The 24,281-nt window shown below is 36.0% G+C and overlaps 1 protein-coding gene across 1 annotated transcript in view; it reads left to right on the top strand.

Annotated features, from left to right (window-relative positions):
* The window catches only part of B4 (imaginal disc development protein B4), an 82,542-nt gene that overhangs the window by 22,593 nt on the left and 35,668 nt on the right, over window positions 1–24,281 (top strand). Inside the window, exon 2 of the mRNA XM_013326942.1 lies at window positions 9,609–10,222. Within this exon, the coding sequence (XP_013182396.1) occupies window positions 9,640–10,222 (583 nt within the window). The 5' untranslated portion in view covers window positions 9,609–9,639. The remainder of the gene's footprint in view (window positions 1–9,608; window positions 10,223–24,281) is intronic.

The raw sequence follows: 24,281 nt of genomic DNA, 5'->3' as shown, positions 1-24,281 counted from the left end.
ACCTGTAGTGCTGCGCAATTTAACAAAGTAAACCTCAAGGTCATTAGGCAATCTGCTTTTTGTCCACTCTAAATAGTACAGTCAGCAAAACAAGTGTAATAAAATTTAAATGATTTTACACTTAAGTTTATACTATAGTTTGAAGGTTTACGATTCTCATAGTTGTATGAATTAAGTTTAAAAATCTATTACCTAGGTTTCTAAGTGAAATAATTCTACGCCACGTCTTTTGCGTCCACGAGTACTTCCTAAAATTTTTGTAATACAGAAACATATTTGTCTCCCTCTAATTATCTTTAAAAAGACAGAGATAACAACATGTTTCAAGCTTTCGTACTGAGATAATGACTTTATTATTCATGAATGCTTAGTTTACTTGAAAAACCTTTAAAGTATAAATTGCTTTACGCACGAAGGCTCCCGACCTGTTTACCTAATTGATCGAAAATAGTACATAAATACAAGAATCTAGGTCATAATTGACATTCGGTTTTTGTCACTTTAGAATCTTTAAGAGTAACCATAGTATAAATGTTTTTTTATACCATAAGGTGGCAAACGAGCGAGCGGCCACCTGAATCGCTGAAATAGTGAAGTGACCGTTGCCCATAGACATACGCAATTGCATATGCTTTGCCTACCTTTAATCGACGGAGGAGAGGATGTACAGAAAGAAAATATTTTCCCTTTTCATGCATCCTTTCATCCGGAAAGTCCACTTCCACTTCCCATCCTTTCCTTATAAGAAAAAGGCTGGGAAGGAAATGAGAACTAAATTAGGCTTCCGGAACGCACACTCATTAGACTGTACTTGGAATAGCTTCCACTTGACGCCTGTCTTCTGTGTGGTCGTGGAATTTCACCGGGCGAACCGGTCCAATTCGTGCGAAGATGTTAAAGCGGGCTCTACCACTGTTAAATGGATGGATGTTTATTAGAAGGTATCACCAGTAAGGCTGTATGTATCTCAGTGAAATTTGGCATAGATGTAGAACATAGTCTGGAAGAACACATTGGCTACTTAATTGAGTTTTTTTTTATTTCCGATTGGACGGAGTCGCGGTGATTATGACATGAATGATCCAGACCAATTGAGATGACAGTACATTGATAATCTTATTATTATGTACATATATTTAAACATATAAAGTCTGACCGACACAGGCTGAGTGTGATCAAACGCAAAAACTTGAACTATAACCATACAAAAAACTTGATTCATACTTCAATGTCATAGCGAAGTACTAGGATTGTATGAGTCAGAAGATCTACAGTTAGGGTTCAATAAAAAAGACGGACTTTACGCATTCAAAGTACATGACAAGCTCTCCATTACAGTGGGCATAATTCCAATATGTCTGACAATCGCAATTATGTCAAAACTAGCTAACGCCAGCTTCATCCGCGCGGGATTAAAAAAAAATAATAGCCTCTATGTTCTTCTAAATTGTGCTCTACATCAGTGGTTCCTAAACTAATTTTTTCTACTGCCCATTTTGAGAATAAATATTTTTTTAGCGCCCCCATATTTTCCCATATTTAAAAACCACTATAACTTCAAATTAAATTAATTATTGTGACCTATATATGTATATTAACGGAGAATTCTAAACGAAACTTTTACTATAAACCGCAACTTGAGACCTGCAGCGCCCACAAGGGGGCGTTATCGCACACTTTGGGAAAGACTGATCTATATCTAAACCCAACCAAACCCAAATACAGAACCCTGTCTACTAAAAATATTTGTGACATTTAAAACAAATTCTAACGTATACAAGATACAAGTTTCTAACGGAAGCAATATTATTAGATGATATTATTATTGTTTACTATTTTTATAAAAATATAAACATAACGATGATACATTTCTACTCATTCATAAACAAACATGAGATAAAAATCAATAATAAACATTATATTAAATAAATAAATAAACCTAAAATAACATTATTACGTCGTAGCGTAATGGCTCAAGGGTTAAGCACTTGACTTGTAATCTGCAGGTCCTGGGTTCAAATCCCGCCAAGTATCAATGTGGTTTTCCATTTCCGATTTACATATGTACGTTTATCCGACGTTCTTACGGTGAAGGAAAACATCATGACGCTGCACATATCTGCGAAGATCAAAGATATGTGTGAAGTCAACCCGAATTTTTTTTTTCAGAGGGGAATACTCCGTGCCCGGGGGGGGGTGTGCTCACAGTAGTTATATGGGATTCTCTTCCAGTTGGGAAGCATACCCACTAAACCCCTCTGTACCTCCTAACATGATGGCGAGGTGACGGGCACGCTTTCGCTTTCGTCCGCAACCCCGCCTGCGTCAGCTACTGAGGCAGCTCCCTCTATAGGGGAGATAGAACCTTGGTCTCGGGTGACGGATTCCCCCGAATCCGGCACCTTAAGGCTGTTGCAGGGGGCCGCGGGCGGCAATATGTAGCCGCCTTCGCCTCCCTACTCGTCTGCGACGTCAACCCGAACTGAGCTAGCATTGAACTAGTTACACTTAGAGTAGGCTCCGAGCTCCTCAGTGGTGACGTATAGCTGACGATGAAGTAGAAAAGGATATTATGATGATTGGTGGATGGTTACCAAGGTAGAAGATTGTGGAATGTATGTATGGGTTGTATGTAAGTTAATGCGTTTGAAAGTAATACATACATAAATGAATTAGCGATGGATGTAATAATATATAGAGAATTCTCTAAATTTGGTAGCGCTTTGCCTTTAACACGTTGACGGAACAAACTTAGTGTACACTGGGAAGTCCATGTTTGCGGATTTTTCTTCGCGCAACTTAAGGCCATTATAACGGTCTCCGTCCTGTTACTTAACTGACTAGTTAACCAGACATTACGTAAGTGAAGATAACTTAGATTAAATTCACTTAGCAATTCATTTATAGTTATATATTATTTCGATTGAAGACCTTAAATTATTCAAATGGAAAATTCAAATTCCGTTGATAGCCGCCATTACGTTTTTTTTAATAGTTGGTTTGTGATAATTGTGAGATAATATGAACAAGCTGTCTCCCGCGACTCCATCCGAGCAGGATTCTAAAAAATATATAGTAGAATAGTAGTTAAATAATCGAAGGACTTTGGTAGCTAAGATTGTGATATGTGAATCTTGCTAATATTATAAATGTGAATGTTTAGATGAATGGATCGATGTTTGTTTAAAAGTATCTCCAGTACGGCTGCATGGATCTTGTTGAAATTTGGTATAGATCTAGAACGTAGTCGGGAAGAACACATACGCTACTAATTAAGCTTTTTTAATGGCGGATGGTGTTGCGAGCGACTTAGAGTCCTTCAAGAAGCTAGTGTATCACCATCTCAAAGCCGGCAACGCATCTGCAGTTCCTCTGGTATTCCTGATATCCATGGGCGTCGATGATCACCTCGGTGTTTCCGCTGCTCGTTTTCCCGATTCTCTTATATAAAAAGTTAGTTTTGTTATAAACAATACAGATTATAAAATTCTTTTCATTCTATTCATATTTTAAATAATATTTTATTTCAATCCTTTATAACTAAAGGTCTCTAACCTTTTAGTAATTTGAGAAGATATCCAGTATAAAAAGATCTCTGTGTTTTTGTCAATCAAACGCTTAATTAGATCTTGCGTTAGATTGGTTTTGTTTGAATCAGTTTTTTGTAGCTTTTACTTATGTGCACGTGGGCTTATTGAACTGGTAAATTCACACGAGGGCAGAATAATACAGAGCAGTACTGCCATTGAACGATTATTAACATACATAAACTATGATTTGACAGGAAGTGTTCAATAGTAGTGTTCTATTGTGTACTGTTTTTTATACATTTCTGCCCTCGTGTGAAACTAGCATTAAAGTAATGTACCAAACATGTGACACAAGAATTACGTAACAATGAGTGTTTATAGCATTGTTATGAAGTATTTGCGGTCGCCTGCGACTTCATAAGTGCAGAAAGAAGCTTGTAATATCCTCGGATACATCGTCTACTTTCCCGTTAAAGACCTGTCAAAATTCATCCACCCGTTTCTGAGATTACCCGGAACAAACGCGGACTTGTGGACTGACAGACAAAAATTTTAATCGAAATTGGTACACACTCGAATTTCATTAATTGTTTAACAGTGGTAGAGCCCGCTTTAACATCTTTGCACGAATTGGCCCGGCTCGCCCGGTGAAATACCACGACCACACAGAAGACAGGCGTCAAGTGGAAGCTATTCCAAGTACAGTCTGATGAGTGTGCGTCCCGGAGGCCTAATTTAGTACTTTTTCCCTTTCCACCCTTTTTCTTATAAGGAAAGGATGGGAAGTGGAAGTGGACTTTTCGGATGATAGTATGCATGAAGAGGGAAAATATTTTCTTTCTGTGCATCCTCTCCTCCGTCGATTAAAGGTAGGCAACGCATATGCAATTGCGTATGTCTATGGGCAACGGTCACTTCGCTATTTTGGCGATTTCAGGTGACCGCGCGCTCGTTTGCCACCTTGTGATATAAAAAAAAAGATTTGGAATGTTTTTACTGTAAATAGCGGCTGTAAAATAACCTATTTTCAAAGGAAAAATGGTGTTTATAAGCTAATTTTACCCTTCCCGCGCATTTTTTTCCTTTACAAAAGGATTTCAATTGTTTTATAATTCTCTTAAGAGTGTACATATTTAAAGAACAGATGTGAATATATTATTGTATAAAACCTCCTTGGGTTTCAAACAATACCTATTTTATTTTCTTCAACTTAAATCGCATAATGATGTCCGCAGATAAATATCTAGCTAGGATACAGTCAATAGTAGCACTTCGCATCATTGACTATAGACATACGGACTAGGTTAAGTGTCGTGAACTAAAATACAGACAGGCGACATAAGACGAAGATACAACAGCAAGAAGCAACTCCGCGTTTCGTCTCATGAGTGTGCGTCCCGGAGGCCTAATTTAGTCCTTTTTCCCTTCACACCCTTTACCTTATAAGGATAGGATGGGAAGTGGAAGTGGACTTTCCGGATGAGAGGATGCATGGGAAGGGAAAATATTTTCTTTCTGTGCATCCTCTCCTCCGTCGATTAAAGGTAGTCAACGCATATGCAATTGCGTATGTCTATGGGCAACGGCCACTTCGCTATTTCGACGATTTCAGGTGACCGCTCGCTCGTTTACCACCTTATAATATAAAAACAATACTGCCACTTTTTGCTTTGGGGGAGACAAAGATGACAATCGCACATCTTTATAGCATACTAACAACTTCGTATAGTGCAAAACATTAACTGAACTAATAAGAGAGGCCTGAAAACCTAATTATATTATAAAAAATAACAGGTACAACAGGGATCTTGTGACCCTTTTTCTGCGGGTAGACGGGCGCAAGCAAGGTGTCACAGTTTACTTTGTTTACTGGGTTAAATATCTTTGTCAGTCTACAAACTTGAGTCTTCACTGATTAAAAATGAACTCACTTAAAGTATATAAGCAAATGTTTAGAATTTCGTTTTTCACTTAACAGAGATGTCCGCGCTTTACAGGTCCTGTCTCTTAAAAGTCAAAGTAAATGAATACAGAATGCGAATGGTACAGGATCAATTATTTTTATTCACACGACATTCTTTCGTGTTCTGAATTATTTATATTAAGCAATAATATAAGGTGTGAAGACTATTTTAGTACAAAATTCTCTACATTTTTTCCTACACTTATTCTTTTTAAAGAGCGTCGGTGGCTCAGGGGTTAAGTATTTGACTTGTAATCTGCAGGTCCTGGGTTTGAATCCCGCTCTATACTAATGGTTTATATCGATACATATGAATAAATAAATAAATAAATAAATAAATTTATCCGACGTTCTTACGGTGAAGAAAAACATCGTGATGCTGCACATATCTGAGAAGAAATTCAATATGTGTGAAGTCAAAACGCACTGGGCTAGCGTGGTTGAGCCCCTCAGTGTTGACGTGTGAGCTGATGATGATGATATTTGTTAAAAGAAGGCTACAAAGTACTCAAAAGCTGTTTTTTATCTTGATATTATTTTAAAAATTTTACTAACATGCATAGTAAGTTAGTAAGTTTAAAATAAAAATAACCAAGGTCAAATAAAAGTCGCTAGAAAATTATAGATTGAAAAAAAAAATAGATTATAGTTTTTGAACTGATTTTTTTTTTATTATTTTTTAAATGTATCTTGTCATCTTTATTAGCTATGACGTCACAATATCCTATTCTTTATTTAAAAATATTATATACAGCAATTTAATTTATAGTTTTATGAGTTTTGCTAGTAGCTTATTATAAGGAGATATTCCTGGTAAGTGTTTCTGTACAGACAGACAGATGGACGATGTGCATTGATTGATGTTGCTAGTACATTGCTTCGCTATCATTTGTCTGCGTTACACGGAACGTTGCATCTTAAGATACGAATAGCTAACTAATTTATCTTGTTTTGCATAGCATTTCCATTAGTTGCAATATTGTTGGAATTTTGTAACGGAATATGTGATTGTGTAATCTACTTCAGATATTTTCGACTAGTTATTACCCGCGGTATTGTCCGCGGGGAACAAAAAAAACTTAATTAGTAGCCTACGTGTTCTTCCAGGCTTTATACATCTGTGAGAAATTTTACAATGATCCGTTGAACCGTACCGGGGATATCTTCTAATATCCATCCTTACATCCATCTAAACTTTCGCATTTATAATATTACTAGCTGTTGCCCGCGATTCTGTCCACGCGGAATTTTTAACAAAACTTAATTAGTAGTATGTTTTCTTCTAGACTATGTCCGACATCTATGCCAAATTTCATCGAGATCCATGCAGCCGTTCTATAGATATCTTCTAACATCCATCCATCCATCTAAGCATTCACATTTACAATATTAGTAAGAAGAAAGATAAAACAGTTCTAATTGTGTTTTTTTTTAAATTCCGAGCGGATGGAGTCGCGTGTGACATCTAGTCTTAATAGACAAATTATGACATCCTCTATGTTTTTTTTTAATTCCGAGTAATGTAACCGAGGTCTATATAATTAAAGGCTTAATCATTATATCATATCTTAATGAAGTAGTAAAAAACACCCTCCTACAAGTCGGGCAAAATTGACAAGTCACTTAAAGTTAATGAACTTGTACTTTTTGCATTCATAACTTGATTGTTCTACTTCTTAGAATAGGATGATTTTGATGTTGTAATGTTGGTAATACATTTTACTACGAATTTCGTGTTGTGTAAAAAAATGTGACATTTTAATTTTGGTTATGTCGAACGAAGACGATTGATTGTTGCTTTTTATGTGCGAAATTAAATGTTACTAATATTATGAAATTGACTACCATTTTTCCGATAGTCGTATCGGTGAATGGACTGATAGCGAAGAGTTTCGACCAACATCTCAAGAAGCTCTCGCTAAACAGCTGTAAGGGCCCGATACAAAAGGCAGTTATCCTAGAAACCGCACGCATCGTGAGAAGGTTCCTGTCTCTGCAGGCCTGACCACTGGTTGTTTGAGTCATGGGACTCCGCAGCCGGTGGTGTTCTACTTTTAATATAATATATTTTGTATAATTTTTTAGATGAAATGATTTATATTTTTTTTATGATGATGATATTAAGAATAAGATTAATAAACGAATAAGTGTAGATTATAAATGCGAATGTTTAGATGGATGTTTGTTTGAATTTATCCCCGGAACGGCTGTCCATACAAGATCCATATCTTGCTGAAATTTGGCATAGATGTAGAACATAATCTGGAAGAACACATAGGCTACTAATTAAGGTTTTTTTTAAATTCCGAACCTACGGAGTCGCTTTTATCCTCTATTATAATATATAACATTCTAATGGTGAATTTCTCTAAAGGAATAAAATTCAGATTCTTTATTTAAGTTAGTAATATTTGTGTAAACGAACAAAGAATTAAATTGTGTTTTAGTATTTATACATTGTCTGATATTTACTAATATATATACAAAACTGTTTGTCCGTTTGTATCACACAATTGTAATATAATCTAACAAATATTCACACGCAGATACGAATCATAGCTGTTAGAAAACTTGTATGCAGATTGTGTAGGACGTAAGGAATTAATTTACTGTGATTAAGATATACTACGACTGTTATTTATTTACCGTGGCTTTCTGACACCAAAACCTTCGTTTAATATTGTTATCTCTGTTTTGCCAATGATAAACAGGGATGACGATATATTTTATATAGAGATTTTGGTCGTAGAAACCCACGGTTAGTTATAAAACATTAAGCTGCAACAGCAATAGAAATAAAAAATGCTTTGACTTGCAAGTGAAAGTTTACATTTTACACAAATTACAAGCTGTGCACCTGCGATTGACCACGCGGGATTGAAAAAAACTTAATTAGCAGCGTACAATGTTTTACATTTATGCCGAATTTCTGCGATATCCATCCATCCATTCTGTAGATAACTTCTAACAAACATCCATCTAAACATTCGCATTTATAATATTAGTGAGATTTCAAGTTTTAGCAATCGATTACTCCAAGTCTAGCATGCACTTAGACAAAAAATTTAACTCCAAGAGTAAATTAATAAAAATCTAAAGACGGGTTTACGCTAGACGAACCGTGCACGAGTCGAACACAATACGTATAGTGTGGACCGACTTACAAGCCTCGAACGAGCGCGCTGCGAGCATTTCGTTCGTGCTCGGCTGCGTTCCTCCTGTTGTCGGTTTTTTGACGTGGACGTGTTTAGTGACAGTCGTCGGTCGCTCGAGTCGAACATCATGGAAACGTGAAGCGAAGATGCTTCGTCCATATTCCATATTCGCCAAGAGCCGCGAGCTCACTACGGAAAATTACGTTCGAGGACAGTGATCGTTGTAAGTTCGTTGCACGTCCACACTTGACGCGAACGACGAAACCGAGAACGACTCCGCTTGTGCTCCGCTCGTGCTTGGTTCGTCTATCGTAGATCCATCTTAAAGAACATATTATTTTTCTTTTTTTTTCTTTTTACGCGTGACTAGAATTAATAATACATTTATAAACAGAGCTATCTATTTTGGTAAGTTTATGTGACATCGAGTCAAAGTTATGTTATTAGCAAGTACCGTAATAATACTTTATTATTTTATTCGCATAACAAAGGCCGCTATTTATTCAAATTATTCTGTTCTTTGTAGACGCGCGGCAGACGGTGACCAGGATTTGTTATCATTTGAAATACATAGACGTTTATGTATTATCTTGATTAGATTAGGATATACTTATGTTAATCATTTACTTATATTTCAAAACTTATCACTTACATATTACTAATATTATAAATGCGAATGTTTAGATTGATGTTTGTTATAAGGTATCTCCTGAATGGCTGTATGGATCTCGTTGAATTTTGGCATAGATGTAGAACATAGTCTGGAAGAACACATAGGCTACTAATTACTTTTTTTTCTTCTATGAGTTGCGGGTGACAGGTAGTTAAAGCATATTATGATCTTAAAAAAACAAAAGATTTTTATTTACGACTGAAGTATAAGAATGTAGGAATTATTATGTTTGATTTTTTTAATTGACGGCATACATCGAGTGATAAAATCTTATATCTTTGTTCCAGGTGGCGGAATTAGTATCAATGGCCTGAAAAGATGTTTAGAACGGCGTCAGTCGAGGGCTCCGGGCCCAGGACGCCGCCGGCCTACGCGCCGCACCCCCCGCATCCACCGCACCCCCCGTACCCACCGCGTTTCTACCCGCCCCGGGTCCGGCCGCCGCCGCCGCAGTATTGCTTCGATGCAGCGCGCTTCGCCTGCGATGCTTCCAAGCCTAGATACTTGGACGTCGAAAGGGAACGCCTGGTAACCAGATGGCTAGCAGAAGCGAACGAGGCGTTAGTCCGGCGAGACCGACCGCCGAGATACAAGCCTAGAAGTAGCGAGAGAAGACCTGACTATTTGGAGAGAAGACCGAACGCGGAATGGTCGGACAACTTTCTCCTTGGTCGTCGGAACGGGTCTATAGAGTTGGAGGATGAGAGTAGTGATGTGATGACGTTGAAAGAGTTTGTGGATAAGTTTTCGTTGCCTCGTGTTGTGAAGATTGAAGGGGAAGATCGGCCGGTGCTGCTGTATCGTGTGCTGGAGGCGCACAGGCGTGTGGAGGCGGTGCCTCTCGCGGGGAAGAAGGGCAAACTGGTCGGGAAGCCGCTGTACATTCCGGACTCCTATGATGGTAAGTGATGCTCTTTTGTTATATCGAAAAGTGCCAACGATAAAAGCTAGAACTATTTCTGTTTTTTTTTTCTATCGGTTCGCTTGAAGTTCAACTACGTTTGACATTTTGTAACGATTATTGTTGAATTACAATAATAACTGACTTTTCGTGGAGTTCATTGTTATTATTCACGATACTATAGTCAAATAAATTAAAAAAAAAGGTTAAAATATTATAATTAATATTTTCGGTCTCCGTCATTTACCAATATGTTTCTAGATTTTCGAATTTCATATGTACATTTATCCTATGTTCTTACGGTGAAGGAAAACATCGTGATGCTGCACATATCTGGTTATTCAAAGATATGTGAAGTCAACCCGCACTTGGCCAGCATGGTTGACTATGGTCTAGTCACCCTTAACTTAGGGTAGACTCCGAGCCCCTCAGTGAAGACATTTATGAGCTGATAATGATGATGACGGAAATAATTAACTGTTACATCTTTTTATTTAAATCGTCTATCTTAATTAGCCATTTATCATCAAATTAACCTCAATATGTTATTCAAATCAAATTCTATTTCTTGAAAACTCACAAAACTTAAAAGGAATTACGAAAGTTGCATTAAGTTGGCAGATGGCAGGGAACAGTTAACTTAAGTCAACTTAGCGACCATTAAGGAATTACTTAACATTTTCAACACTGACGCTGTGTTGACCATTAGCTATTATATGTTAATCGCCTCAAGCAATAATAACCTTTATGGTACACGACATAATGAACTAAATACCAATTTAGTTACATCACTAAATTAGAATTGAATAAACTGTCTCCTTTTGATACACTTATATAACAAACTCCTATGACTATAGTATAGTCCGATAAACATATTTGGCCCGGGGTCAACTAGTTCTGTAAAAACATAATATATTTATTGGGTTATAGTCTTGGTTGGTATTCGCATCAGCGCCTCTGACACTTTTGGCATCGAATTTTCTGCGTTAACGGACAGAAACTCTTAATCATAGTGGTGGGACGGGACCTAATAATCGTATCGTTTCTTTTAAATTAAACGATATAATGACACTATGGGTCGCCCGCGACTCCTGTGCTAGGTTCTATATCAGTGTTTCTCAAAGTGTGCGATAACGCCCCCTTGTGAGCGCTGCAGGTGTCAAGTTGCGGTTTATAGTAAAAGTTTCCTTTAGAATTCTCCGTTAATATACATATATATTTCACAATAATTAATTAATTTAATTTGAAGTTATAATGGTTTTTAAATATGTGAAAATATGGGGGCGCTAAAAAATTATCCCAAAGTAGGCAGTAGACAAAATAAGTTTGGGAACCATTGTTTTATATTTATGCCAAATTTCATCGAGATTCGGTCAGCCATTCTGGAGATATCTTCAAACAAACATCCATCCATCTAAACATTCGCATTTATAATATATGCAATAATATTATTTTAGCTATATAAAACTCTGTAAACCCTTACCGGTCAAGAGTATTATTGAACCTTTACATAACCATCAAAATACAACGATCAAATTGATAAAATCACTATTAGAATCAATCGTGTATATACAAGATAAACTATAGGTGAACGCTATCCTAGGTCTTTTACCCAACCATTAAAGTGTGCGAAAAACAACCAAGATATTGAATATGCCCGCAATTACGTACCTTACGTCCTGTCTGTAAGAAAAACGCCAAGGGCTAACAATTTAGCCCGTCTAAGTAAATTGCAATGCTACGATAACTGTGTATTTTTTACCCGACTGACAGAAGGGTAATGTTTTCCAGGAGTGCAATGGCCCATTATTCGCCGTATTGGGTACTAAAGGTCACAGTGTTGACCTCTAACTGCTCAAGACGGTTAGTGCGTTGTGTTTTATTTTCAACTGACAGGATTCCAATGTAATTTGTTCATATTGATGTAAGAATGTACTAGCTGTCGCCCGTGACTACGTTCGCGGTTGTTACAAAAAACTTTAAATAATAGCCTTTGTGTTCTTCAAGGCTATGTTCTAGATATAAGCTATATTTCATCGAGACCAATACAGTCTTTCTGGAGACACATTTTAACAAACATCAAAACATTCGCATTTATAATATTAGTAAGATTAATATAACATACAGACACACCAATTTAATTATATAGACTAGCTGTCCGCGAATCCGTTCGCATGGAATTACGAAAAATTAATAGCCTATGTGTATTTCCAGACTATGTTCTACATCTATACTTCATTACAGCGAGATCCATGCAGCCGGTCGGGAGATACCTTTTAACATTCATGAATCTAAACTTACGCATTTTAAACACACGCTTTCAGTTTTTTATTAAGCCACTTAACTACTTTAATATTCGGAGACTAATACACTAACTGTTTGGTTATATTAAATATGTAATTTGTTACTTCCCGAGACATACAGACATACATATATGGTATAGTAATAAGGTCTTCCCACGCTATAGGCCGGGCCAAGGCCTACCACGTCTGTACTTTATGATAGCTATGACCTTCATACGACTAACCTAGCCTAATCTTAGAACTTTACTAAATATCTGACTGTAAATAAATACGAATGTTTGAATGGTTGTAACAAAGCGGCTGCATGTTGAACATAGCATGAAAGAGCACGTAGACTATTAAGTGTTTTAATTTCGCGCGGACATAATCGTGGGCGACAGCTAGTTTAATAATAAAATAATAATCTATGGTCATCATCATCAACCTGCCCTTATCCCTATTGAGGGTCTGCACAATATGTACTACTCCTCCATACATCTCTATCAGCCGTCATACCCAAATCTACCCCATTCCTACGCATATCCTCTTTCACACAGTCATTCCACACTTTTTTGGTCTTTTTTTTATAATATTATATCATAAGGTGGCAAACGAGCGAGCGGTCACCTGAAATCGCTGAAATAGCGAAGTGACCGTTGCCCATAGACATACGCAAGTGCATATGCGTTGCTTACCTTTAATCGACGGAGGAGAGGATGCACAAAAAGAAAATATCTTCCCTTCCCATGCATCCTCATCCGGAAAGTCTACTTTCACTTACCATCCTATCCTTAAAAGAAAAGGGTGAGAAGGCAAAAAGGACTAAATTAGGCCTCCGGGACGCACACTCATCAGACAAAACGCGGAATAGCTTCCACTTCACGCCTGTCTTCTGTGTGGTCGTGGTATTTCACCGGGCGAACCGGGCCAATTCGTGCGAAGATGTTAAAGCGGGCTCTACCACTGTTAAAATAGTCTTCCTCTACTTTTGTAGCCATCCACATCATCCATCAATCTCATTACTTTTTTGCTTATATCATCATCCCTCCGCATAACATGTCCAAACCACGTCAATCTTTTACTCCTCAATTTCTCGATCACTGGCTCTACTAAATAGTAATATATGGTATAAACAATAAAAACAGTATATTTGTCTATTGAATTGTCTATGATTTAGGCTAAGCACGATCGTCCTTCAATCATTGTTTTAAAATAGACTTTGTTACAAAGGAAGTGTGTAGGTCACCGCATACTACGGTGTTTGTGTGATTCATTGAAAATAGGGTTGCCACATTAAGAATTTTTCATTCTAATAATTTAATTAAAATTAATTTTATTAACGTTTCTGGTAAGGAAATAATGACAGCAAATACTAGAACATAGTTTTTTTTATTTTGATTTTCTTGTAAATATTAAAATCATAGAACTAACTTTTATATAAATATAGATTTCATCTGCGACTCCGTCTGCGAGGATAAAAAAAAACATAATTAGTAGCCTATGTGTTCTTCCATATTAAATTCTATATGTATACCAAATTTCATCGAGATCCGTTCACCCGTTCTAGAAATACTTTTAAACATCCATCCATCTAAACATTCGCATTTATAATATTAGTACGATAGTAAGACTATTTACTTTTACATGATAAATCGACATCTTATTAATATATAAAAAAAGAATGGAGCATGCATTCAGACCACTATAATAACAACGTCTCACGAAAGTAATGTTGATTTAAAAAATGTCCAAATTCATATCTGAACAGTAACATAATTATTATACTATTCACGTATCTACTCTAGGAGTCAATGTTTAGTTTTTCATTTAAAACGTATCTAACATATAAATGAGAAAGAAATGAATCATTTTGACAAACACGTGTAGGAAACACGTAATGCAAAATAACCTTTCTTCCATTGTTATAAAGTTACATTTGCTTTGCTAGATATATATAAAATCTAATAAAATATAACAGTAGTAATACTGGCCGTTGATTTAAACAGAACGTCTGTAATTATTAAAAAGAATAACTAAATATCCATTTGTTTTAAGCCGCGAAGCGGTCCCTTTGTTACTGTTCTTAGTATTTGTTGGTTGGTTTGACTGTTTCCCATTGGGCCGATCGGTCTATCGATTGACCTATTGGGCCGATTGGTTTCATACAACGAAGACGACTTTGCCGAAAAGATTTATTTGAAATATATGGATACAATCGGATGAAAAGGAGTCAATCGGCCCAATGGTTTTCTAATTGTGCTAATTGAGTCCATATTATCAAATTTGGGCCGATTCAACTTGACCATGTAAGGTATAAAAATCAATTATAAAAACCGACAATGAAACAGTAAGCAAGTAATAAAAAGTACTAGCTTTTACCCGCAACGTCGTCTGGGTACAATAAAAAAAGGTGAAAATATCATTCATTATATCTGTGCCATATTTCAACAAGATGTGTTGAACAATTGCGACGTTTTCGCGTTAGTATAAATTAAGCGTATCCCACGGTAACCGTACATATTACCGTGTTCATAAGTAGCCTATGTGTTCTTCAGGAATATCTTCTACATCTGTACATGTTCATCAAGATCTATTGACCCGTTTCAAAGTTACCTTTTAACAAACATCCAAACATACGCATTTATAATATTATTATAGTAAGAAGTAAGATAGTATAATTAAACAGAGCTTCGTAAGCTCGTAGGCGTGAGAAGTATGTTAAAGAATCAGTTTCCCGCCATTCCCTTTCGTCGGCAGAACAATAGCATTCCCATTATATCTAAACAATCTCAACCACGTGCGTTTTACCCTGGAATACCAACTTAAATATTCATATCTTCAACACAATTATGACCTTTATGTCTAAAACAATAAGAGCGATGAAATTAATAATCAATTGAATTTATAAGTTTGGACAGACGGCACGTTTGGAGTCCATGCTTGTAAGGTTGACCATTTGAGAAGTTTATTTGAATTTTTACTCGTGGTATAGTTGTATTCAAATTTTATTACGGCTCGAAATATCATAAGAGTTGAGCTGGTGTAAAGTTTGAATCGAATAATACAAAGGTTTTTTTTACTTAGTTTTTTAATTTATTAGAGTTAAGATTAGTAGTGTTCTGATGCAAAGATTTACAGTTAAAGAATTATATTCGCTTCCCGCTTAATAGAATTTCTTACAGTACACTGTCAGATATTATTCAGGATATTTACATCTAGTTTTAGACATTATTAGTTAGAATCCTTTGGCGAGAATGACGTGCTTTCGTTACAAAGTCAAGTGTCAGAATGAATAGTGAGGGGACATAAACGTCGACATTTTAGTGAGGCTAGTGTTGTGCCAATACACCGGTAGTGTCGGATTTTCTTCCAAACACTAGGGATGTGAAAATAATATCCAGTTATTAGTTAGAGAGACGGTTAACTGTTTTACAGTGTAAAAAATCTTCACTAATCTTTATCTTCTCTGCTTTTAGTTATAATAAACAATTGAAAGTCACCATGTTGTTTGCAATATTATTTTCTTAAGGAACCGAAGAACAAAATTGCATAAGGTCAGTTACACACGAGCTTAACCGCAAAATACAGTACAGTTATTTCCATTACTGAGACATGAAAGTGTGTAAGCAACCTTAATGATACGTAAGCTACGTATAACTGCCGGCTACTCCTTTAGCTAGTTTTATTGTTTTATTTTATTGCGTTATAAATATTTAACGATGCTGTTACATGTTTATTTGCTTATTAAACCAGTATATATTTTCATTAACAAAGTTCTTAATTAGCTTATTATACGTCCCCACTAAAGGATCAAGCCCTACCCTAAGTTAGGAATGACCAGGCTGTGTGCGAAGAGTATACACATGTGCCCACACCCCGTAAACAGTGAGTCGAGGAAACCAGAGGGGGTTTAGTGGGTAGGCTCCATGTCCCTTTAGGGATGTGGAGAGAGTCCCACATAACCGGAGTGGGTTTCCCCGAGGCATCCGGTATGCGTAACGCATTCCCCCTCTTAAAGAAAAAAGGAGTGACCAGGCTATAGTCAATGATGGCCAAGTGCGGGTTAACTTCACACGAATACTTTGGCGCGAATTGCGCGCTTTCATTACAAAGTCAAGTGTCAGAATGATTACTGAAGGGAGATAATCGTCGACATTTTAGTAAGGCTAGTGTTGCGCCAGTATACCGGCACATTGTCGGATTTTCTTCCTAACAGTACTAAAGAAATTTCATAACATTTGAAGTCAAAGCAAAAAACCTTACCACCAACGAGTCAATCTTAACTTTTTTTCCGGAAAACTTTTTGTTCGCGACTATTTTATTTCGAAGTGTTTTTGTCCTCGAAAGTTTTTTTTTAATAACACGCATTTTATTCATTCTGTTTTTTTTCTTGTAAACTGGAACTGATGGATTATGATAGAAATTTTGCCGTTATATTTATAGATAGATTATTAAAAAAAATCATACTGTATCTTAAGTCACGACATTTGAATATTCAACTTTACGACAAAAATTATGCGTTCCAATTAGTTTGCCAGGTCGCCAAACCTAATAACCGGACAAATCAGACAGTTTGACCGGACATTTGGTTAGAAAACCCCGATGTTTTTTGGCCAAGCATTCAATCAAAAAGCCTGCCTATGTCCGGTTTCATCCGGACGCCTAACAACGCTAATTCAAACGAAGTAACCTTATCTTCTCAATTAAAAAATATATATTTTCAACTTACAAAATCTGTTATTGCATGTTTTTTGAATGAGTATTATTGCAATGGAAACACAAATTGACGTGGTAATAACATTTAAACAGAGTGTTTCTTTTTAATATTACCAGATTATTGTTAATTTCTTGTACCAAGTAAACTCTGGGCTTGTGCTAGGATATGGTATACGACAATAATCAAATGGCGGGATTCGAACCCCCGACCACCATCACCATGTAATCGGAAATCCGTACTTTAACTATTAGGCTATTGGCGTTCAATCAATTACAAAAAAAAGCTATTTGCTGACTAAATAGAATCTCAAAGTAGTGTTTACTTGTCAAGTTAAAACATGAAAACCGACTGTAATAAAAATTCCTTTGTGAATAAAAAATATACATGCATTTTATCTACAATCGATTCTTCATTTGTTTTGAACATTTTTATATCTATAAACAATTGTTTAAACTTGTTTTAAAATGTGAACATCCTGTAGTTATCTGCATCGATACGAGTTATTTTGCATCTCGAGTGTGTTCTTGTGTTTTCCATAGACAATAAATATTTTTAATGTTACCATATATCTAGAACTTTGTGGCCGAGTCACGTTGTATTATTTAAGGTCGGTTTTCATTGCAAAATTTACATTGTACTTATGATTTACTAAAGTTTACGATATTGAATAACTTGTGTAATGTTTAGGGAAAAACACATCGTATTATGAAGAAAACATATCGTTATTTTAACAGTGGTAGAGCCCGCTTTAACATCTTCGCACGAATTGTCCCGGCTCGCCCGGTGAAATACCACGACCACACAGAAGACATGCGTCAAGTGGAAGCTATTCCGCGTGCAGTCTGATGAGTGTGCGTCCCGGAGGCCTAATTTAGTCCTCTTTCTCTTCCCACCGTTTTTCTTATAAGGAAACGATGGGAAGTGGACTTTCCGGATGAGAGGATGCATGGAAAGGGAAGATATTTTCATTCTGTGCATCCTCTCCTCCGTCGATTAAAGGTAGGCAACGCATTAGCAATTGCGTATGTCTATGGACAACGGTCACTTCGCTATTTCAGCAATTTCAGATGGTCGCTCGCTCGTTTTCCACCTTATGATATAAAAAAATCATATCTTTCTCTTGTTTCTTGACAAAATTGACGTAACAATTTGTTCTTGTTTGTGAGATTTGACATTCGAAAGTAACCATTAATCAAATGTAACTATTTTGGCAAGAGCATGGCCATATGAGACGTAATACCAAACATTTGCCCAACAATAGCGTTCCGCCAACCTTTTCGGTGCCTAACCTCAAAAATGGCGGGTTATTTATACGGTTGGCGACATTGCGAAATTTTAGACAATGGCTCTTGGTCTATGGGACAGGCCTTGCGTAATCACAATGGCGGACTGTAATTTGTCTATGGACACAGTTCTCATGGGGTTCCTATATCACGTAAAACAATAGATGGAATTGTGTAGACAACAAAGATAAGAATCTTTTTATAATATCTTAATTAATTTACTTTGTTTATGACATTTTACTTAATAATTTTTGTGTAATGGTAACACTGAAGTACGTCATTTAGTTACTAATTAATTAGGAAGCGAAGGAGTATTTTGTAACTTTTTTTTATGTTACTTAATGCAAAATGAAAAAAAATTAAACGACATTAGTTCTCTGCCAACTTTCTTTTCTTGTTTAAAGATTTAAACTAAACGTTCTATTATTATACATAGATTGTTAATTGGCTTGTTTATCAGTATATTTAACAACTATATTGTTATTGTAACTAGGGCTGCTAACTTTTAAATAATTTAAACAACGCCTAAAATAAAACACCATCTATAATAGTTTAAACAGACGTCTATGAAGTATCGAATTAATTTTGTATACAGAAAAATGTCATACTTATTTATCGGTTGGACAGTTACTTAAAACTACAATGAACTATAGAAAAATAACTACCAGAGTACAACTGACAGGGTATAAGTCCAAATTTCCTTACTAATATTATAAATGCGAATGTTTAGATTCTAACGGTGAAGGAAAACATCGTGATGCTGCACATATCTGAGAAGAAATTCAAAGATATGTGTGAAGTCAACCAACCCGCACTTGGCCAGCATGGTTTACTGTAGCCTAATGACCCTTAACTTAGTGTAGGCTCCGAGCCCCTCGGTAGGGACGTATAGTGAGCTGATGATGATGAATGTTTACATGGATAGATGGATTGATGGATGGATATTTGTTTGAAGGTCAAGCCAGAACGGCTCAATGGATATCGATGAAATTTGGCATACATAAAGAACATAGTCTGGAAGAACACATAGGCTACTAATTAAGTTTTTTTTAAATTCTAAGCGGACAGAGTACCTAACACTAAACAGTCAGCAACTAATACAATTTCGTTGGAGATTTTATGCAACAAATGATACTGTAATATCCCGCTGCTAAAATACGAAAATTGTGTCTCTGTCTTCTCCAAGAAAATGTAAGGGATAGTTATATGTGTTTCTATACTTGTATAAACAGTGGAAACTGACAATAAACAATGTGAAATCGTATTTAATGTGTATATAACATCGCGCCGTGTCGACCTCGTATTAAGATTTCACCGGCCTTTACGGATAATAATCATTGTCTAATTGTTGTTTAAAATAAACGAAAATTTTAATTAAATATAATAGCCTTGCAATAAAATAACCTCACTATAATATAAAAGAGCGTCGGTGGCTCAGGGGTCAAGCACTTGACTTGCAATCTACAGCTCCTGGGTTTAAATCCCGCCATGTACCAATGTGTTTTTCGATTTCCGATTTACATATGTACATTTATCCGACGTTCTTACGGTGAAGGAAAACATCGTGATGCTGCACATATCTGAGAAAGGCAAAGATATGTGTGAAGTCAACCCGCACTTGGCCAGTGTGGTTGACTATGGCCTAATCACCCTTAACTTAGGGTAGGCTCCGAGCCCCTCAGTGGGGACGTATATAGCTGATGATGAAATTAAATTAAATATAAAACTAAATTCATATTCATAAATATATCTTGAACATTTGGTAAAAAACTAACAACATAATTCATATTTTTACCAATAGATGGAGTGTTAACTAAAGTTTATGAATAAAAATCTTTATGGTTATTACCGTGGGTTTCTGAGTCCAAAATCATGGTTTAAATATTGTTACCTCTGTGTCAAAGGTGACAGGGATGACGATATGTTTTATTCAGAGGTTTTAATCGAGATATATCTTCTTAAAATGGTCGTTTTGTTCATCTTTTCTCAGTCGGGTATAAATTTTACAATGATAAATATTATCATCCATACTATTTATATATGAAATGAATTAATTTATATAATACTATATTAAATAAACTATATACTAAAAGTAAAAAAAAACTAAATAATAAAAAATATCGACCCCAAATCGCTGCGCTCGCACGGTAGGGCTCCCAAGAGGCTGACGGCATTTCCCCGTTGAATAGCCAGGCTCAACCTCTGCCCGAAATGCGCGCCAGCCCTTGGATCCCCTGAGGCGTCGATGAGGCGTGCGAAAATCTCCTTAAACGTATGACGGGCTTCTTAAAATTGTATGTCAGTTTATTAAAATCTTAATAATATAAGCTTAGAAAGAAGGAAACATTTATAAATGAACGAAGCGTGTCTTTATTACTATTGTTCCGAAAATGTCTTCCTTAAATATCTTTATGTCATTTTATTGGCTTGTCTATTAATTTATACATCACTGATAGGGTTGTACAAATAGAATAAATATACAAATCTTAACCATATACATTTTTAAATGAACAACAAACTTTAATAGTTAACTTAAACAGTGGTAGAGCTTGCTTTAACATCTTCGCACGAATTGTCTCGCCCGGTGATATACCACGACCACACAGAAGACAGGCGTGAAGTGGAAGCTATTCCGCGTTTCGTCTGATGAGTGTGCGTCCCGGAGGCCTAATTTAGTCCTCTTTCCCTTCCCACCATTTTTCTTAAGGAAAGCATGGGTAGTGAGAGGGGACTTTTCGGATGAAAGGACGCATTGGTAGGTAAGATATTTACTTTCTGTGCATCCTCTCCTCCGTCGATTAAAGGAAGGCAACGCATATGCAATTTCGTATGTCTATGGGCAACGGTCACTTCGCTATTTCAGCGATTTCAGGTGGCCGCTCGCTCTTTTGCCGCCTTATAATATAAAAAAAAATAATAATAATATTTATTTACATAAACGAAACTAGAACAAAACGTAAGGTAACGAGAAAAAAATCTAAATTATCGTACTAAAGACTAGACTAGAATTATCTTACTTGTAACTAAATTATAAATGCAAATGGTTAGATGGATGGATGTTTATTGCAAAGCTAAACGAATCTCACTACGCCTAGATATAGAACATTATCTGAAAGAACACATAGCCTACTGATAGTTTTTTTTTAAATTCTAATTATTAATTTGATAAATTTTAGACGTCTTACAACAGTAAAAATAATGTTTTTTGTTTTAATAAATTATTTTATTTTGGCAACCCTAGCATGGGTAAACACGCAGCACATCCTCGCACTTTCCATTTCGCGGGCATTGAAGCGTGAAACGCAAACTACCGATGAATACCTTTTAATGGATACTTAACATAGCACTGTATTCACTTATTACTAATGTTCGTATACAAAACGCAAAACACTTAGGCCCTTAATATAAAAAATAGACAACGTTTCAAGTACATCAGCTATAGCTCACTATACGTCCCCACTGACGGGCTTGAAGCCTACCTAAATTAAGGGTAATTAAGCCATAGTCAACCACGCTGGCCAAGTGCGGGTTGACTTCACACATATCTTTGAATTTCCTCTCAGATATGTGCAGCATCACGATGTTTTCCTTTACCGTAAGAACGTCGGATAAATGTACATATGTCAATCGGAAATCGAAAAACACATTGGTACATGGCGTCGAACTCAGTACCTGCAGATTGCAAGTCAAGTGCTTGATCACATACGTCAACTTTTTTGACAAATCGTAACTATTGAAATCATTACGTTAACTTGCGAAATGAGTTCTTAATCAATATATTATGAAAAAATTATACCGAAGTATTGGTGATACATTTATGGTGAAACATAACTTTGACGTCCATAATTTCCTACACCAGCGCCCAAAGGGTTAAAACACATTGGTAAGATAGTAAGAAGATATTATGCCACTAGCTATTAGTACGAATGACAGAAGTATTCTTCAATTAAAACCATTCTAGTTGAACTATTAAATAATAAAAACCAATATTACTTACGCTACAGGAAGAAGGAAGTGTATAAAGTATTTAGGTCACAGATTATTGGTTTCGATCGTAAATCGGGGCCCTACTATAGTAGTTGCTATCGGGCGCGGACCGTTATCGAAACTCGGGGACAGAGTAAGTAGGGCAATGGATGTGTGAAACAAAATGGATGTGTTATATCACACGTAATAATATTGTTGTCTCTGTTTTTCCAAAGAGAATGAAAGAGACGGCTATATGTTACATACCGGAGTAGTGTTCTAGGTTCATGGTAGCGTTATTTCGCATGTATTCGATGTTTGATTTTCTTTCATTATGAGATATTTGAAGCTAGTTAACTTTATTGTCATTACGGTAACCTTATGGTAACCTAGTAACAACAAATTTATTACTTACTAGTTTTCACCCGCGATTCCGTCCGCATGGCATAAAAAAAATAATTAGTAGTCTATTTGTTCTTCTATGTTCAATATCTATGCCAAATTTTATACAGATTTTTGGAGATAACTTCTAACAAACATCCATCCATAAAAAGGAACTTACTAATGTAATGTAACACATGGAAAACGAGCAAGAAAGAGTATGTACTAAGATTCTGTAGATTACATTTAATCCAAAAAACCTATGACCTACAAACAAGACCAAACCAACCTATTCTTTCTAATTTTTTATTTACATGCTGGCTAAATAGTGTTCTCTCTCATAATATTACACTAATTTTCCGCATTGCCGCCTCCACATATCTTCGTAACTCTACGTTACGTTCGCATAACAGACTTCTAGACAGGTTTCCGATGCTTCATTATTCTATTACTTACGCAACTAATAAAAACTTGTAAATCAGAGGTTACGTCGTGTTACATAGGGCTTTGAAAATGTTCTAATTGCTTTTATTATTTTCAATATTATCGTATTTGTGGCTTCCAATCATTGAACTTTATAAACGGACTGGTTATATTAAGTACTTTAGTACTAACCGGTTCTGAGATTAAATCTCTGTATAAAACATATAGCCATCCATGTCATTATCTTTGACAAAACAGAGATAGAAATATTTTGAAAGGAGACTTTGGACTTAGAAACCCGCGGTAAGTCAATCACCGTATCGGACACTTAATCCGGGTAATCTTACTAATATTATAAATGCGATTGCGATGCGAAAGACCAGTCTTTCCCAAAGTGTGCGATAACGCCCCCTTGTGGGCGCTGCAGGTCTCAAGTTGCGGGTTATAGTAAAAGTTTCGTTTAGAATTCTCCGTTAATATACATATATAGGTCACAATAATTAATTTATTTAATTTGAAGTTATAGTGCTTTTTAAATATGTGAAAATATGGGGGAGATAAAAAAATGTTTATTCTCAAAGTGGGCAGTAGACAAAATAAGTTTGGGAACCACTGGTTTAGATGAATAAATGTTTGAAGGTATCTCCAGAACGGCTCAACGGATCTCGCTGATATTTGGCATAGATGTAGAACATAGACTGGATACATAGCTACTAATTAAGTTTTTATTTTAATCACTCACAGACGGAGTCGCGGGCAACAGCTAGTGTGTTAATATTTCACAAGAAATTATACAGTAACTTACTGCTTCCATTCTATGGTAATTATTAATTGTTGGTCTGTCGGCTGTCGTATGTGTTTCTTGTCATTTGCATTGCTTACTTAATTTAGAATGAACCCAACCCATGTCTGCATTGGTGCTGTAATGCTTATTATATCCAATAAGAACTTTATATATTTAGCTGTAGCCTGCAAGTCCGTTCGGAGTTGAAAAAAAAACTTAATTA

This window comes from Papilio xuthus, unplaced genomic scaffold (assembly GCF_000836235.2).
Source record: "Papilio xuthus unplaced genomic scaffold, Pxut_1.1 DF829758.1, whole genome shotgun sequence".
Lineage (NCBI taxonomy): Eukaryota > Metazoa > Arthropoda > Insecta > Lepidoptera > Papilionidae > Papilio > Papilio xuthus.
Note: the sequence above shows the minus strand (reverse complement) of the source record. Positions and strands in the feature narration are given on the sequence as shown.